The 19,564-nt window shown below is 46.2% G+C and overlaps 1 protein-coding gene across 1 annotated transcript in view; it reads right to left on the reverse strand.

Annotated features, from left to right (window-relative positions):
- Positions 1-19,564, reverse strand: part of LOC144178049 (lysosomal Pro-X carboxypeptidase-like) — a 164,098-nt gene that overhangs the window by 36,965 nt on the left and 107,569 nt on the right. Inside the window, exon 2 of the mRNA XM_077705584.1 lies at positions 13,182-13,306. Coding sequence (XP_077561710.1) covers positions 13,182-13,306 — 125 coding nt within the window. The remainder of the gene's footprint in view (positions 1-13,181; positions 13,307-19,564) is intronic.

Here is a 19,564-nt window from a genome sequence, read left to right on the forward strand (position 1 = left end):
GGCCCCTACGGGATATGGTTTGGGAATACGCGGCCCGTTTCGATACGCAATCCGGTTCCCGAACTACGCATTATTCCCATCGAAGCGTAAGTGCCGTCTCGGGGTTCACGTTGACAGTAGCGCCAGTTTCCCCTCTAGTTATTATTGTTAAAACTCTAGGCCACAGGCTGCCGCCGCCTAAAGCTACGAACAAAAAGCATGACTGTGAGTGAAGTGGGGCCTCTAGTCTTGTTTGAACCAATCACGTCAATGCTAACGTGCAGTTCACACACTGATAACTGCATTGCTAGAGTTCCCCCTATGGAATCACAGCTGACTGAACTGCGTGAATACGTAAACCTCGAAATGTGTCGATACATAAGGGAGGACATGCCAGGCAAGTGGTAAGAGACCAAGTTGCTGTAGAAAAAAATTGTTTATAAATATTTGCTTAATGGGGCACTGCAAAACTGGATAAAATAAGGCGACATCAGGCGACGTGTACGTTTAAAACGCAGCATCTTTGGTCACCATATAAGGCTACACATAGCGACATCGAGAATGATACTACATGCACGTATCAGGCAATATCTGGCGTCATTATTTGCCTTTTGCTGCAAGACCATGAGCTGCTGTACTGAAAATCTTGTCAAACAATGGAAAAGCTTCCAACATATTTCTCTTTCACAGCTACTCTGCTGTTTGTTTCCCCTCACCAAACAAAACTGTTTTATGGTGTCCTTGTGTGTGAATTTACTTCAGGGGACCTTGTTATACTGGGACAGTCCTCTGGCATTTCGACGAATAAGGCGAAACTCTAGATATACCCATGTCTCATATGGTCTCGAATAGCTGCTGCTTAGTGATACTTGCTTTTTTGTAGCTTACTGCAAGGCACACAATGTAGCTCAGTGTTACAAGGAAGGCCGCTAGGGGGCTACCGAGTTCGAACGCTCTTCACATCGGTTCCCCGATTTTTCGCCTTCAACGTCGGACCAGCTGGTTCCTCCGCCTTCAGCCTGGCTCCAGCAGAACCGGCAAGTTCCCCGACACGTGTGGATGCCGCATTTTAGCTATTTACCTCGCCTGGACATTACCTATGATGAGAAATTCTGCGACCACGTTGAAAGTGTCTGCTAGGCCTACTCAGGCCTAGCAACCCGAAGTGAGCGCACGCCGCGCGCCCAGCCAGCCAGCAACATCTCACATGGAAAGCATCGTTGAAGGTGTAGACATCGACCCAGCGGAGCTACAGCAACCGGGATGGGCTAATATACGACGCAAGCAACAAGCCCGAGCCAGCGCAGGCGGAATCACCAATGGCAGTGACGCGGCGGCCACTTCCACCGAAGACAAGCCACAGCGCAAGCGCCGCAAGCAAGGACCAAGTAAGCCCCCTATTACTCCGCTGCTGGACTCAGACATTAAGATTGTGCTCAGGCCACGAGGCGGGCTAGCCCTAGTATTGGTTTCAATCGCCACGCTTGAGGACCTGATTACGAAGTTTGCAGGCCTGAACTCCAACGATCAGGATCACGTACGCATCCACCCGAGGGCAAACTTCATCGTCGTCAGCACTCCCGATGAAGATCGAGCCAAGAAATACACCAGTATTTCCTACCTGGAGCTCAACGGGCAGCAATACCCAGTGGCAACTCATGTTTCCGCACCGCCGAATACCGCACTCGGCGTGATATTCGATGTCCCCAGCACTGACACAGCAGAAGAGATTGTGCACAGCCTAACGCATTACAACTCAGACCTTGGAATACTAGACGCGAGGAGGCTCAACACACATCTAATATCGTGCAGATCCTGTTTGACGGAATAAGAGTGCCATTTTGAGTTCGCTACCGAGCGGCAACGTACCGCTTCAAACCGTTCAAAAGGAAGACAGAAGCTTGCACCAAATGCTGGCGCCACGGCCATCGCCAGGACGTCTGCCCAACAACGCAAGCGCCTCCACGATGCGCGCTGTGCGGACTACCGAATCCAACGGACAATCACCCATGTGTCCCTAAATGCATAGTATGCGAGGGTGCCCACAACACCGGATCACCGGAATCCCCGCGCCGCTTCCAGCCTCAACGCAAGCCCCTCACCTATGCCCAAGCAACCATCAATGCTGCGCTCTCCTCGGCTGGCAGTCTCCTCGGAAAACGACACAATTCGACGCCACCCTTCCACAACTTAGGGGAGCCAGGCAAGCACAGCGTCCAAAAGACAAAGCAAGATCAAGAACAGCGACCTGTCAACCAAACAGCCAAGGTGAGCTCCCCATGCTTCTCCTCAAACTGCTCGCTGCAAACACACACTTCTTCCCCAATCCCAATAGTCCCAGACTCCTTCTTGCGAGAGCTGCAAACTATATGAGAGAGCTGTCCCAGCTACGCCAAGAAAACGAAAAACTTAGACAGGAGAACAAGGCTCTTAAGCAAGCTACGCATCAGTCATCGGAACCCTCCCCTACTCTCGCTTCCCAGCCATCCTCCCCTCCTCCCAAACGCAGGGCCATTCAGACAGCAGTGCCTTCGGACGAGGGACCAGAGCCCACAGAGGACAGACTGGTCGCGGTTGAAAGAGCATGTCAAAGCGCTCTAGCCGAGCAAAAGGCCGAATACATTCACCTTCATCAGACACTTCTGACGAACCAGGTCACCATGCAGGCCACGATAGAGTCGATACGTGCTGAATTGCACAAAACCATCGCGGATCTGGCAACAGCCTTGGGCGTCTCGGTAGCCCCTCAAGCAATACCACAACCCATGTTTGATTTAACGCATGACCCAAACCAAAGCCAATAATACGCTACGTGTGTGGCAGTGGAACTGCCGGGGATGCAAGCGCAAGCGAGATGCCCTAATGCTACATATTCAATCCCAAACTAGAGCTCCCGACATAATCGCCATACAAGAAGCCGGGACAGAGGTTAAATTGCCCGGCTATAAAGGCCTTCAGGGCTCTAAATCATCCCCTACAGCCATGCTCGGGCAACGGAATCTTACGGCAGAGCTTATCCAGCTCGATGAACCTGAGATCCCACACGATCTGGTTAGGATATTTCCCCGCTGCAAGACAGACCCCAGTTATTTCATCCTAAATATCTACAGCAGCCCGCGAGCCCATCATCCCAGAGTCGGTTCTCTTTTTGCAGCAGTTAAAAGGAAAGCAAACGGCAATCCAATAATTGTAGTAGGTGTCTTCAATGCCCCCCATACTGCCTGGGGATACTCGTACAATACAAAAAAGGGCAGACTGCTGTGGGAACAAATTCAAAAGTGCCACCTCACAACTGAATCCGACCCATACACGGCCACTAGAATAGGCACTAGGGTTCAGCGTGACACTACACCAGATCTCACGCTTACAGCCGGGATCACACACGCACACTGGTTATGCACGGAGCACACATTAGCCAGTGATCACTTCATCATTCAGACCGAGATTACTACCGCACAGCAGCTAGTAACACCACCCAAACACACCTACATTACAGACTGGGATAAATTCCGCAAAATTAGAACACACCACGCTAACGATGATGTGTCCACAGCAGCAAACATAGAGACTTGGACCCAAAAGATAATCTAAGGCACCCATGCAGCCAGCAACAGAGTAGACCCAGAAATACCATCCTGCCCGGTTGATTCACGACTCTAGCACCTCTGGCAAGCCTACCGCAGCATGCAAAAACGGTGGAGGCGAAACAAGCACAACAGAACCCTTCGCCGAAAGATTGCGGATTTACAAATCACGATACGGCAAAACACAAAGCAACTAGCTCGAGAACAATGGCATGATATCTGTGATAAACTAAAAGGAGCACTCAGTATGAAGAAAACATGGGTTCTTCTTCGACACCTTCTTAATCTCCTACAAAATAAGACAGATCAATTTCATCACATCCAGAAGCTCATCCACAAAACTCCCGGCTCCGTGACAAATCTCATTAATAAGCTTCGTACAATTTATATTCCGGAGGGCGAACAAACAACTCTCCCAGACTATCGTGGCACAGAAAATCCATCCCTAGATGAGGACATCACCGAGGCAGAAGTTAGGAATGCTATCCAGAACATCAGACCTGGCTCAGCACCGGGCCCGGATTCCATAACTAACAAGATGCTCCGCAATCTGGATGATTCATCTATCGCAGACATGACAGCTTACTACAATTACTATTGGCGTAAGGGCGAACTACCTAAGGAATGGAAATCAGCAAAAATCTCTTTTATCCCGAAGCCAGGCAAGCCCATCGCCTTACAAAACCTTAGACCGATTTCATTAACGTCCTGTGCTGGCAAAGTGCTCGAGCATATCACATTAGCTCGCATTACTCAACATATAAACCAAACCAATGCGCTGCCATGTGAAATGGTAGGGTTTCGCCCAAAACTGTCCACTCAAGATATCTTGCTGCAGCTATCGAACGAGGTCATCCAGCCGACTAGCAAAGTAGACACTACAGCACTGCTGGCCTTAGACCTAAAAAAGGCCTTTGACACAGTGACACACGTTGCTATCCTTCCTGGCCTGGCATCTATTAATCCTGTACACAGAACGTATAACTACGTCAAAGCATTTTTGACGGCGCGTACCGCACCAATACGGATTGGTCACAAGGAAGATGGTCTATTTAACCTAGCAAACAGAGGCACTCCTCAAGGAGCCGTTATTTCACCCCTCCTCTTCAATCTGGCTCTCCTTCGCCTAGCACACGAATTGAAACAGATTCCAAATCTTCGTTTTAGTTTGTATGCTGACGACATTACGCTCTAGGTAACGGGGGGTAGCGACGCGCACATCGAAAGCACCCTTCAGGCTGGCGCAGACGTGGTCTCAACTGAGGCTTATAAGGCAGGCCTCGTGTGCTCTCTCTCGAAATCAGAGCTTCTCATTCTCCCTCCCAAAAAGACAGCCTCTGCAACCTCTAAGTTCGAAAATCTGGTACAAGGTCACCCCGTTCCTCAGGTACCAAAACTCAAGGTGTTAGGCCTCATTATTCAGCAGAATCGAACCAATTCGGAACTCATAAGGCAATTAAGTGCCCAAGTAGACCAGCTGATAGCACTCATCAGAAGGGTGTCCAATCGAAATCGAGGTCTGGGCGAGAAAGACAGACTCAGCCTCGTACAGGCATTTTTCTTATTAGGCTCGTCTATACGTTGCCCTACATTCGCGCTAGTAAAACGGAGCTAACTAAAGTCAACTGCCTAATTCGGAAAGCATATAGGGCGGCTCTGCAGCTACCTCAGCATGCTTCCACTGCCCGGCTTAATAATCTTGGGGTCTACAATACTGCTAAGGAGGTCATCGAGGCGCACCTCTCCTCACAGCGGGAACGCCTAGGTCGAGAACCACCACCAGGTCGAGAAATACTTAAGGCGCAGAATATCCCTGTCTCAGACCTGGTGCAGGAGGAATGTTCCATCCCGACAGATGTCCGAGAGCATCTTATCGTTCGGCCTCTGCCCAGGCATATGCATCCGGTTTACAACGCACCACGACGACTCTCAAGGGCTCGAGCCCTCGCCCGACAGCTACCCATGCGGCCCGATATCGTCTACGCAGATGCCGCAGAATACAGGCACCGAAATGCCTACGCGGTGGCAGTTATCAACCACCCGCACTCCCCCCAGTTAATGCAATCACCATCCGCACTGATTCACCAGCTAAGGCGGAATAGATGGCAATCGCTCTGGCTGTTACTTGTCGGCCACAACATAGAATCATAATCTCAGAATCGAAACTGGCCATTCTAAATTTTGCACGAAGGCAATACCTCCTCGGATGCGCTCCAAATTCTTCAATAAAATCCACCCACTATCTCTGTGGAAGTCGTCTGGGCCCCTTCCCATGCAGGGCTACAGGGGAATGAGGCGGCACACATGGCGGCCCGAGAGCTTACACACCGGGCCGGCATGAGCCCCTTTCCCCACCACGGCGCCAGGTCCACCAGGGACAAGCTGATCACTTTTAATGATATTACAGAGCGCTACCGTCTCTCCCGTCGTATCTACCCACCATCCCATACATCCCTTCCACAACATAAAGTGCGAACATGGAGACTCCTTCAAACGGGAGCCTTCCCAACGAGATCCCTTCTCCACCACATTCGCCCGTCAGAATTCCCCTCTCCCGAATGTCCCCTCTGTGGTGCGTATGCATTACTCACCCATTGCATGTGGGAATGCCCTCACGACCCTTTCCCCCCAATCACCAGCAGCGAGCAGTGGGAGGAGGCGCTGGGCAGCTCCGACCTGGACACCCAGGAGCTCTTGGTTGAACGAGCTGCTTTAGTCGCCACCAGCCTGGTGGCCACCCCGTCTCCTTAACCCATCTGTTCATAATAAAGTTTTCTCTCTCTCTCTCTCTCTCAGTGTTACAATAGTGTAAAAGACTTTGCGAAATTCAAGTTATAACTTTTTTTTCCGTCATGTCCTTTCTGGACAGTTCATGTATTTTTATCGCTAGTCTGTAAGTAATCATAAAGCCAATTGAAATAATGGCCGCTTGAAATAAGTTTAGTTTATAGTACCATCACGCTCTAGTTTTCTTGTCAATGTTACAGTTTTTACGCCAGTTCATGCGAGTTCCTGTTTCTCAGTTTTGTTTTTTGAAATTTCAACCGTTCAAATTTCAGATATTTTAAAATGCACTTGGGGTTTCTCTTGGAGTTTGGGGTTTCTCCTGTCATGTAGTTGCTCAACTAGTCTATTGGTCTACATGGATTGCTTTGGGGCCTGAAAGACGTGGAAGACGCTCTAACAAACCCATGGGTGTGATCTTACTGCTTCCTGCCTGCCTTCAAACATATTCGTTTTTCTAGATCTCAGGCACTTTAAACGGCGAAGCCATAAAAGTTGAGGCATTTCACTTCCTACGCGTTGTAGAATTGATTAATTGATTAATTGACTAATTGGTTAATTGATTAATCAAAGAATTGACCATTTGAATAATTAATTGATTGGTTGGTTAATAAATTAATGGATTGAATGATTAATTGATTATTTGAATAATCAATTGATTGAGTAATTTATTGTTGAATAATTAGTAAAAATAATAATTATAGTTTTACTAATAATTATATGAACAATTATTTATTAATAATTCAAATATAAATAATGATTTAATAATAATTAAAATACCTTATCAATTAAAAATTAATTGTCTGATCGATCGATTGATCGATTGATTGATTAATTGATTGATTGATTGATTGATTGATTGATTGATTGATTGATTGATTGATTGATTGATTGATTGATTGATTGATTGATTGATTGATTGATTGATTGATTGATTGATTGATTGATCGATCGTGGGGTTCAACACGCCGGTGCTACAGAATTGATGTGGCTAGCTTGTGTTAAGACAATGAAACCTCAGAAAAGCTTACACATTTGTTGATGTGGTTTTTTTGCCGTTCTTTTCAGTACAAACCATCTAACATCTGAAATAGCCAGCTAGTCAGACCAGCATGCTCATGAAGAAGGGATGCGGTCATCATTTCATACTGTACTCGTGTAAACGAACAAGTCTATTTCTTGTCGTATTTTGCAGGCTATAGATTCAAGCAGCCAGGTTGCAACTGCGAGGTTCCAGCCTTCCCGTGACGCTTTAGTGAGCAATAAAGCAAGCTTTGCCACGGAACCTCTTTCACTATTTCAACTGTTCAATGCACACCTAACAACATTTTTGATGGGAGAAGCTTAAGTAATATTCTTTTTGCATTTTAAACAGATTTTACTTTATTTCATTTTTTTATTTATTGTACCTCAAAAACCTCAGGCCGTGGTGTTACCTAAGGGGAGGGGCATTTTATACAGGGTTTCTTCGATGTGCGTTTTGAAAAGGATGTGGCTGGAGTGCTGCACGACGTGGGGCGGAAGGTCATTCCAATCCTTCTCTGTCTGAACAAAGAATGACCGAAATTGAGCAGTTGTACGGGCATGCGCAGGGTCAACTTGGCTGTGGTGGTTAGAGCGGGAAGATATGCGATGCGCGGGCATGATAACAGATGCGCCGGACAGTGAGTGAAAACAATTTATTAAAGAGAACTAATCTAGCGGCTACGTGTCGCAGTACAAGGTTTGGAAGATGGGCTTTGATCTTTAAGTTAGTAACGCTTGAGTATTACGAGTAATCTTATTATATAAACCTAGATGCTCTATTTTGGGCAGATTCTTATGTTCTGGATATATTATATTGGTGTGGGGTCCAGACGGCGCAAGCGTATTGCAGTTTTGAACAAGCTAGTGTTAGATATGATAAAAGTTTAACAGAAGGGGGAGCGAGTCGTGCATTTCTTCTGAGGTATCAGACAAGTTTGTTTGCTTCGTTAGAAAGTTTCATACGGGACGACCAAGTAAGATCTGGCGTAATGTTTACAACTAAATATTTGTAGGAATTTGTGGGGATATTTCGGAAGCAGAAAAAAAGTGTGAAGGAGCCGACTGGGATTCCCTGTGATTAAAAGGAACTACGGATGTTTTCCTAATGTTCAGAGATATGAGCCAATTTCGTAACAGGTTTCCATAGTTTTAGATCATTTGGAAGGATCTGGGAGTCATTAGGGTAGTTAATAGGACGATAAATCACGCAGTCGTCAGCCAATAGACTGATTTGGGGCGATATATTGGGAGGTAGGTAATTAACATGAATTTAAAATAGAAGGGGAAATAACACCGAACCCTGAGGTACACCTGAAATAACGGGACGCCTGGTAAATGATATCTGTTTGGGTTAAACGAACTGTTGCCGGTTTGACAAAAAAATTTTATCCATTCCTAGAAGTGCTTGGTGAATATTTAGGCGCGAAAAAAAAGGCGTTTATGGGGTACATTATTGAAAGCTTTTTTTCAAAACATAGGAAAAGAGCATATACATGAATGTTATGATCGATATTTGAGGTGATCTTGTTAAGAAAGATTGGTAGTTTTGTGTCAGAGGAGAGGCCTTTCTGAAATCCGTGCTGACTGGGATGGAAAAAGTTTAGAGAGATAAGGAATTTGACTGCTTGATAATGATTTATGTTTTCATTATTTTACAGCAGACGCATATAAGTGATATTGGGCGGTAGTTTGAAGAGGAGGATAACGGATATTTCGTGGGTATCGGGATGACCTTGCCAACCTTCCAGTGCCGTGGCTCCACTCCAGATGACAGTGATTGCTGGAAGAAGTGCGACAATATAACAGCAGAGCGATGTTTGGTGTTTTAACACGAAAGTGTTTTATGCAAGGGTCCACCAAGACCTAACTGACGTCATATCCGTCAGGGAAATGACATCGCCAGAAAAACTACGATTGATGCGGCTGCGGCGGGATTCGAGCCACGAACTCTTTCGCCGCAACGGGAGGGACGAAACGCGCCCCCGACTGCGCTATGAAAAGACGGGAAAATAGGACGACGAACGCGCCCTATATAATTCCCTTAAGATGGTTACGCTAATGAGCGCCAACAGCTTTCGCCTCGATGCCAGCGTCCACGTGTACGGTGGACACGCAGCGTAAGCTGCGCAGAAGCCGGCTTGCGCATGTCGCCCTAGTGACACGGTCCGCTGTTCCTTTCGCTGCAGCAGACCGCGGGTTCACCAAACGATTCTCTGACAACCCATCTGGTTTAGTTCGAACGAATGGTTTATGGGTGCCTCTGGTTTAAAGTAGGATTTACGCAACGAGAATTGACTTTTCTTTCTGTTGCTAAGCAGTTCTAAAGAATTATTGTACCATGGCGAAGTAGGCCGTTTTGTAATGGTAATTGTAGGGATGCACATGTTTACTAATTGCTGCATTTTGTTTTCGAAGAGCTCCCAGATTTCGTCAAGATAACGTTTGGAAAAATCCACAAGGAACGAATCGTAAAAAGATGATAGTTAACATTCATGACCCGCCATGGTGGCTCAGTGGCTAAGGCGTTGCGCTGCTCAGCACGAGGTCGCGGGTTCGGTTCCTGGCCGCGGTGACCGGGAGGTGAAAAGGAAAAGCACCCATGTGTACGAGATTTTGGCACCAGTTAAAGATCCCCACGTGGTCAAAATTAATCCGGAGCCCTCCACTATGGCGCGCCTTGTCATCTGCGCTGCGTCGGCGCGATCAATCAATCAATCAGTTCATCATTGATACCTTGATAAACAACTTTCTCGTATAAGGTTATCGTTTGTGTTTACTTTTTTTGGTTGTGAAAGCTGTATTCGAAAGCGGCATGACTGATGGCATGATCACTCAGGCAACTAATACTAGAAACGGACGAAATTTATCTGGTTGGGCCGTTAGAAACAAATCTAGTAAGCTTGATGAATTAAGAGTCGTTCGTGCAGGAAAGCTAATCATTTGAGATAAGCTGAAATTAAGGCAAGTATTTATGAAGTTACTTCCGATGTTCTGTTTCGACATCGTTAATGCTAGGTCAGTCCAAGTTATCGCGGAAAAGTTGAAATCAAGAAGGAGGAGAGGGGCGTTATCCGAGGCAGACGTTAATAGTTCTGAGCATCATAAAGCTCACCAACGAAACAGGGATCGGAATCAGGGGGGCGGTAGCAGACGCCAAAGGTAACGGGTGGGACGGCAGCCTTGCAGTGAATAAAGATTACTTCAAGACTCCAAGAAATGTCTACAGCGCAGCATTGTAAACTGTGATGAGCGGCGGTTAACACTCCAGACACCCTCCCTCCCCCCCGCTTGTTTTTGCGATCTCAACGAGAAATATAGAAGTCGTTGAACAGAGGAAGCAATTCAGAGTTTAAAATAGATGCATTAGGCTACGTTTCAGTTAACACGTATAAGTTGCAGTCGCTTGCTTGAATTTGGCTGTGCAAGGCATCGCTTTTGGGCAGCAGGCCCCTGATGTTGGTATGAATGAGCGAAATATAGTTTACATTGGACTGAGCAGGGAACTTAGTAGATAGCTGCGGGGCACGGGGGACTACCGTTTGCGTAGTCGGGCCAAAAATGTAAGCGACCTTATTTATGGTTAATTTTCGGTATTCAAGTTTATAGGGTCGGGACTGGGCTTGGTCCAGTACAATCAGCTGCTTGTTTATCAAACCGGTGTTGAGAGACTAATCCTGCCATATGCTGCACGTAGTATTTTTCAGTTTATTTGCGTTAGAAAGAATACGTTCACTATCTTTGAAATGCGTGAACATTATAATGATCGGCCTGTTTTTGCTAGGCTGGAAAGATCCTAGTCGATGTGCACGGTCAATGTCACGTGGGCTGAGCGTTACATTGAGCGTATCTTTGCAGTGATTTATGATTAGTTCCTCAAACTGGGCCCAGTTTTGACGTTCCGAATCAGTGTGTCCATAAAATATAAGGTTTCGTCGTGCGCGACAGTTTGAATCGTCAAGACTTCAGGTTAGTTCCGATATTTGTTCCGAATTTGTAACAGCGACTGAAGAAAATACCTTGACGTCTTTCTTTTTCTTTTCTCGCAAGCCGTTGATTAATATTGTCAAACTTTGTCACATTCTGGAACAGCGTAGTTTGGATGGCTTTCATTTCTTTCATAATTTCTTACACTCAACTGAACTTCACCACTGGATAACTGCTGTGAGAACTTGATAAGAAAACTGAAATCAAATCAAACAGGCGGTGTTGAATCGGTTCAATAGGTTTAAATTTGACTTTTGTCAACAAGACCTCAACAGGAGAACCAATATAGAGTCAACAAAGAGTCGACTAAAACTCAACAGACTTTTCCTAGCACTCACGTGATATTTCTCCACAGAAACTCAACAGAGAAACGGAATTGAGAGGCAACCAAAAGTCATCTGCAACTTAAGGAGACATATTGGCCTTATTCAAAAGCCCAGCATTGGGTTTCACTTGAAACACGCCTGCCACTTGGCAGTGGGAACTCAATACAATTTTTTTAGAAAGTCAACTGATTGTCAACAGAATGTAGTGATTAAAGTCAATTACCTCTCAATGTGTTCTCATTAACAATTTTTGTAAGGACGAAGCTACACATGCAGTATATGAGGCGCGCCGTGGTGGAGCACTCCGGATTAATTTTGACCACGTAGGGCTCATTAATGGACGCCGAAACTTGCCACACGGACGTTTTCGATTTTTGTCTTCAGCTAAAAAGCAGAGCACCCACTGCGGCCGGGATCAAATTCACGACGAATAGGACTAAGAGGGAGTATAGAATTCGGTGTCCGCCACTGTAGTTGTTGCTGAAAACCTTTACTACAGCAAAACATCGTTACTTTGAACTTTAATAATCCGAATTTATGGGTGACTGGAACAGTGCAATTTGGTCTGGCCAAGTCTCCATAGATATCTATGTTTAAAAGAGCTAGAACCCGAATAGGTTCCGCCACGTATAATTCGAACTATGCACCTGGCCCACGGCCAGAGAAATACGTCTTGTGCGTACACACTCGGGAGCGTAGAACGGAGAAGGCGAAATACGGTATGAACAATCTACATTCTGCGGAGAAGACGTTTTAGAAGACGCATGCTTTGCGAACTTCGTCGGTGAGGATGCGAGTGCAGCGCTGTGTGCGGTGCGCTGACAGACGAGCGCATCACAAGAGCAGAATCTGTCGCTGTCAATGATGACCAGTACGGCGAGGACGAAGCATAGTGCGGCTGTCCGCTCAGAAGTCGCGGCCGGGTGAAATGCTGGCCGTTTCTTTTTCAGTTTTAAAGAAGGCGAACATAAGGCTTTCCGCTACATTCGTTTGCTCCAGCAAGACGTGCTGTCCGTCACCTTTTGGAACAACTAGCTCTTCATTGGGGACTTTCAGGCGTTAACGTAATGACATCCCTTAAGGCTGCCCAATTGCAGTATATTGTAATTACTCACTTTAAATATTTTGAACGGTCATTAACATGAACTGAGATGGAGTCCCGTTGGTGGTCCAATTACGAGCTTTAACTAATTCAGCCTGGTGATGAGGGAGTGTTCCCTCATTCCCAGCAATAATGTGATGAGCGTACTCTTTCAGCCCTGGATACCAGTTGTTGCTGTCATTTAAGATCCCCACCTAATCTAAATCAGTTTGTATCCCTCCAGTTCGGCACACCCCATTTTACTGCTGCTAAGTTGGAGCATAAATGGCGAATTTTATTCATCAACTTTACTCAGTGACACAAACCTGCTTAGGGCGGGAAGTGTGCTCTAACGCGTTACCGTCGCACAGAGCAAAGCGATCACATATATCTTCCACAAGATCAAGTAGAACTGACCTTTGTCGTGAAGTTGTAGAACTTCAATGAGAGGGGCGGTCTTTGGGCGGCGCCTCCCACGTGAGCCAGGACAAACAGCCGAAACAGTACGCCTGGTCTCGGCCACATGGTGTTTTTTTCTGCGTCTGAAAGAAGCGTGCAGACAGTTACTTTCCGAAGTGCGTTTCCGCTCTACTGCTCCGCCTGCCCAGATTCGCAGCAAAATGGAATGTTTTCACTTTCGCCGCGGCTGTTATTTGATCTGGCGCAAACACCAACCGCACACGTGTTGCTTTTGCCTGCATTCCTTTTACGTCCTGCTTTGCACTTTTGCATGACTGGCAATTACGTCAGAACAAAAAGCAAACGAAAGATACGGGCGATTGGGTATACGACTTCGTTCCACTTCCAACTGTTGCTTGCCAGCAGCGAACGCACGAACGTGTGTATTGCAGAACCATTTCACTCGCTTTTAGATATTTATTTATTCCGTGTTCCCTCCAAAAAATATAAAAAATAGTAGAAAAAAAACCTGCCCACCAAAGCTGGTACGCAGGATACCGGAGGGTTACTCCCACGTGTCAAGGGCACCTACTTCGTAAAGTTGCTTAGTACTACGACAAAAATGCGCGGGACGAAAACACTAGGGAACAATAATGTGATGATGCTTATGCACGCCTGCTGGCCACCGGTGATGTTCCACACCATAAGCAGGTTAGGGTGTGTGTGTGTAAATCGACTAGATTTAGGGGAACCCCCAAGGTGGAGTATGTTTCTGCGAAGCAAAGTTTGGCATCCACCTCAATGCAGGCATACGGATACAAAGGAAAGCTATACAGCTTTCGCAGAACCTTCGCAGTTGAAGAAAAGTTTGTCCTGGTACGGGATTCGAACGCGCGACCACCGCTATTCCGGAGCAGTCACTCTACCAACTGAGCTAAGCCGGAGGCTAGCTGTCTGCAGCGCGAGAGCGAATTGATCAACACCTCAAAGTGATCGACAGGTGTTAATCGAGCGTGTGTGTGCGTGTGCGTGCGCTGTGTGTGCAGAGGCCAGTTTTATTTTGGCAGCAATTAGTTGGCTTTGTATACAGAGAGCTCATCAAGAAATCTGACGTCGAGGTTTCCTTTCATGACGCAATAACGCTTTCGCTTTAATACAAGGCCTGCGACCAAACATTAAGATGGAATTGCGTGAGGAAGGGTACGTGTGTACGGGCAACCTTGTGGCGAGGACCAAAAAAATTGAACCCCGTTCCTCCCAGTGTGAGATCCACTGAAACAGCGCAGCTGTGGTTTTCCTTCACGATGATTCCGTGTAGCTTCGGCTTTCATAGTGTGAGTAATGTTAGAGCCTTCGTAGTGGCTGATTGTCTTAGAATTTTTTTTCCGGATAGTTCTGGTAAAATAACAGTTATAACTCTTCTCTGCAACCACACTCCCTCCGCTGATTGCCTTGTAATGACAGCAGCCGGGAAATATGAAATGTTTGTAACTGCATTGTCAACTACCCAATAGTGACAAGTGAATAAAGCTCGGCAGAATCATTGTGGTTCCTATTTTTTATTGAATTTGTTGCGGTATACGATCGATAGCGCAATAGGTAGAACCCTTTTCTGTAAGGGTTCTCCCTCCGACTATCGACGTGATTCACTGTGCAACACAAAATGTGGAAAAGCAAGCTTACAAAGACAACGCTTCCACCGATCCCTTTAAACTCGGCTTCCTCTCGTAACGAACCTGCAATGCTGGGACATCTTTCCAGGCGCAATATAACACGTCTTGTTTCAAAATATGAAGCCCTATGACCTTTTATTTTCTTGCTTTCTTTTTACTCACAGGGAACAGGTTTTTTTATTTCGGGGTAGAGAAACGTGCTCCGGGGGAAGCGTGACACAATACCAGGCCGGACTTATGTTAAGCCCTGCCCTAGAACCGCTCCGCTGTTAAAATATATACAAAAAAGAAAATTCAGGGCACCTGCAACGAGGTCAGAACAACCCTAAATCAAAAAGTTTATATAAAAGAACGACAACACAGGTGTAAGAGGGGGAACCACGAAACATAATTTTGCAGTCTGTACTACGCTGCGCATGCATAAACAATTCAGCATGCCCTTCGAGAGAGCTATAGATAGGAAGCTCACAAAGGAATGTAGTGTGCTCGTCGTTCTACATCTGGCGTTGTTGCAGCTGCGCTGTACTGTTTTAAAGCGTCGCTTTAGTGTCCTCACTGATTCTGTGGTACGCCAATGCGCCCTGCAGAAAAGCCAAACTTTTTTTTGCTATTACGATGAACCAGCGAGGATGAAGAGAAAGAACAAAAACGATTCCGGTGGCTGGATTCGAACCTGGGTTCCTCGGGTTATGAAGCCATCGTCTATCGGGCAGCTCCATTTGGACATTTTTCTATTTAATGCATGGAAATTTTAGAAAAACTCAGACAGGACAATTAACGTGCAATTTAAACACTAATACACAGAAAAGGGTAAGGACGTCAGTCTTACAAAGACATGTTCAAGGCGAACCCCGAGCAGCAGGTACCGATTTTCACCGCACGCCCCAAACCCAAAGTTAGGCCCACAGAGTAAACACCCGAGAGGTTTGGTGGGTAGTCTAGAAAAGTGGCGCTTACCTCCATGGTAGCCCGCAGTGTGGCATTTTTCCAACCAAAGAATCATCACGAGAAACCTCTGCGTTCAACCATCGTCGTCGTTAGACAGAGGGGTGCATGTTTGGTTTTCATCAAGTTCAAAACAACACGTAGAGACAGTTATATACACGAAATAGCGAAAAACGACGCACGCGTATCAAGGCCACCACAATGGAAAAGTTGCTTAGTACCACAACCAACCGCACGGGGCGAAAAGAGTAATCAAAAATCAAAACAGTTTCATAAACGTGAAAGCTGTCAAGTGCGGAGCAGTAATTCGCAAAAAAGGGCTATGATGCTCTCTCTTGACTAGTTTCATTATTAACCAGGAGCTGACACCGCAAGTAGTCACGAAGGGGCGCCGCAGCCACTGAAAAGCCTGTAGACCGTTTACAGCGCAGCGGCCTGTGCGCGACTAGCGTCACTAAATAAAGGCTTCTAGAGTATCGGCACTCTTTTCTCTTATTGTTATGTGCCGCCAGGATTTTGATTGGTCGGTCGGCATCACGTGATATTTCTTTACATATGGGCGCAGCCATTTTGTTTCTGGGCGCCTCTTCTCTCTCTCTCTTTCTCTCTGCTGCGCGGACGCTAGAGCTGCCGGTCACACTCTGCCCGTCACAACCGGCGGCGGTTTCGTTGGGAGAGATGACAACACTGCCAGCCAGAAACAAAATGGCCCCCAGACGCTTCCGGCCGTGCGCGAAGTGGCGGTACTCTTACGCGTAGCTTATTTAGTGACGCTAGGCGCGACCACTACTGGCGACCATGTTGGCGACCATTCGGCATGGCTGGCCGTTTAGAAGGCGTGTCTCGCCATGCCCTTTGCTTGTGCCCGTGCGCATCGGCGAGCGCCGGCGCGGCTCGATGGAGAACTTTACAATTTTTGTTACTGTTGCTATTAGTGAGGCTTGCTGTCCAAGTAGGTAAGGTGCAGCAACGCTCACAAATAACTTAGTCACAAAAATCCCACACAAACGTTGTTTGAGCACTGCTTTGATTGGCGTTCGTCGCCTAGTTTCTTCTTCAGGCATTTAGTACAAATAAAGCTGTCCCCGGGCTCTAGTTTCTACATCTACGTATTCTCTTAGAGTAACAAAGTAACACCCTTATGGCTGTAACATCGTGCAAGAAAACACAAATATTCATGTATTAATAATATTATAAAGCTTGTTTTGAAAGCTTTCCTTTCCGGCCTACGCTAAAATAGTTGGCTGTGGACACAAGGGCTGGGAAACAAAATAATCCTGCATGGGTGTGAAGGTTGCAGACTACTCCTTCACGGTGTCTTCATGTTGGAGGTGCGATGAAAAAGCTGCAGCGCTCAGCGTTATTATTGTCAGCTTACTCACAGCTGACGCGGTCTGCCTTGTATACCTGTTGGGCATTTGTGAGATGTTGCCAGTTCGGCATGCGATAACTTGCGTTTATGGAAACGCACATGTTGAAGCTGCCATATAGCGCACGCAGTGAACGGAAAAGCCCGCATTATCCTGGTCATTAACGTTTCTTGCGCAATCTTTTCGCTCAAGTACTATTTCGCGCAAATCTATAAATACTACTTAGAGCGTATAGCTAGTGTCACTAGATAAGGTATAAAAGTAGCGGCACTCAGGCACGCAAGTCAGCAACGGCAGCCATTTTGGTGTTGATCAGTGTTGAGAGATTGCCTCTTCTACGGCCTGTCCGCTAACTTGTACCGGGGTGTTTGTTAACAACACTGCCAAAGATACAGAAAAACGGCATCTTGGTACGCACTTCAGCTGCTGAAATGCTGCTACAAGCGTTATCTTTGATTCGTGTTCAGGCAACGCTAGTCGCGCGCAACTGCAGAGCACGGAGGACAAGCTAAGTCTTCCGCAGTTTACCGACTGAAAATGCACAAGCAACAAAATGGCAGCGCCCATAAGCTGCCGCAGTGTAGGAACGTATCACGTGAAGCTAACTGACCAATGATCATGGCGGCGGCACGGAACAATAGAAGAAAAGAGTGCCGATACTCTGTAACCTATAGTGACACTACGTAAGGTTATAAACGCTCAAATCGTGATATCAAGCTTTGTTTACGCAAGTATTTCCCGAGCTGGCACATAAGGGTGCGAGCGTGAGCATTTTTGAATCGTTATATCGTGCATTACACAATTGTTTTGGCAGCATATGCGACATGACAATTTTTGGGTATGTCCTTATTTTGTGTTTTTACTTGTGCATTCTTCCATTGGTTTTTGTCAGATGTGATGCAGTAAGTTTTATTTATTCGTTACCTGAAGGATTGGCTTCGATAAACCCGTATGTTGCCGATTGGAATCCTACGTAGTGTTTATTTACGGAGCGCTAAAATGGTGAACTTCCATTTTTTGCAGCCTCAGTTGTGGCTCTGTATCAGACTACGCTGAAAATGTACCGTTAGAAAACTCTAATCATAACAAACTGCGCAGGGAAATATGTCGCCACAGATTTCAAATACTGGTGTCGTCGAGAGTGCTCTTCGCGAGTACGGGATGCTCGCTAGGAGCGCTGACTGAGCATACCTTCTGGGATGGGGTTGTAATCGATAACGATTTTTTTTTCAGGTTTTTCAAACTTTGTCTAATCTACCTGTAGTAACAAGAGCGCCACATGGGGCCTATTGGCGGTGAGATGTCCAAGTGGCGCCCCCTGGCTCTGACGTCAGCTTAGGGACCCGCGCCGCTGTCGTTTGCTACGCTCCGCTCGTCATGGGCAGCAGTGTCTGTGCTATAAATCCCTGCTTTGGTGCTTTAATGCATTAAAAATCGTATTTCTAAAAATTCAGTTATTTTTGCCAATTTCTAACACATCTAAATTAGTTCAAGCTGTATTTCCCACAAGTTTGTAACGCACGACGAGAGAGAGAGAACAATTTTCTTCGGAGCATCGGTCAGAAGATCGTGTGTAAGTCGTCCTCTCTAGCTTATTTGCTAGGTACAGCGCTAAGAGCTGCTCAATAAGTATTCAAAATGCGTGGACTTCCCTGCAGTATTTCTCAGATGTTCTCATGAATACTCAACAGTCTAATGCTACTTACCAAGCTGCGGGCCCGTACACGCGCATCCCATAGCAGGAAATAAACTGGCTGTCTTCAATTTCTTTCGTTTTCGTTGACTTGTTTCAGATGATTTTTTTTTCTGCCTAACACATAAATATTTCTGCACCGTCACAATTGTCTTATTATTACGTTCGGGGATGTTTAGAAGGCTCACAAGGGTCGTGTGCATACTTTCTTCAGGCTGTAAGGTATGCAGTACCTTATTCAGAAATTGGTTTTCATTATGGCTGCGTACAAGAAGGTGCATATCCCCAGCGTGCGTTGTTTATTCACACGCAAATACAATGAGAAGGTATGTGCTACGCCACCGCGATCGCGCCCCAGGCAACGTTGTCCAGTATACTCGAACGCGGCTTTTGTGCTCCGAATTTCTATCGTAACCATCGTTATCATAACTAACTTACTATCAACCCGAACAATTCAGAAATGATTAAGGTGTTGAAGGCTTGATATACTCGCTAACGAATGCTATAAACAGCTTACGTGCATATGTTGCAAGAATCGAAACCGATAAATATTTCCAAGCAGCTCTTTATTGCTCTCCAACCCTTCCAGCTGTAAAGAACAAATGCTGGTCTACTCTGTATGGCGCCGTATGAATTGAAGAAAATTAAATTACTCTTAGGTCCTGGACTGAGGAGCCGGACAACTAATATGCTCGATTTCATGGTGCGAAATAAAGTTTC

This window comes from Haemaphysalis longicornis, unplaced genomic scaffold, assembly GCF_048455015.1.
Source record: "Haemaphysalis longicornis isolate Haplotype H1 unplaced genomic scaffold, Haemaphysalis longicornis Haplotype H1 scaffold_39, whole genome shotgun sequence".
NCBI lineage: Eukaryota > Metazoa > Arthropoda > Arachnida > Ixodida > Ixodidae > Haemaphysalis > Haemaphysalis longicornis.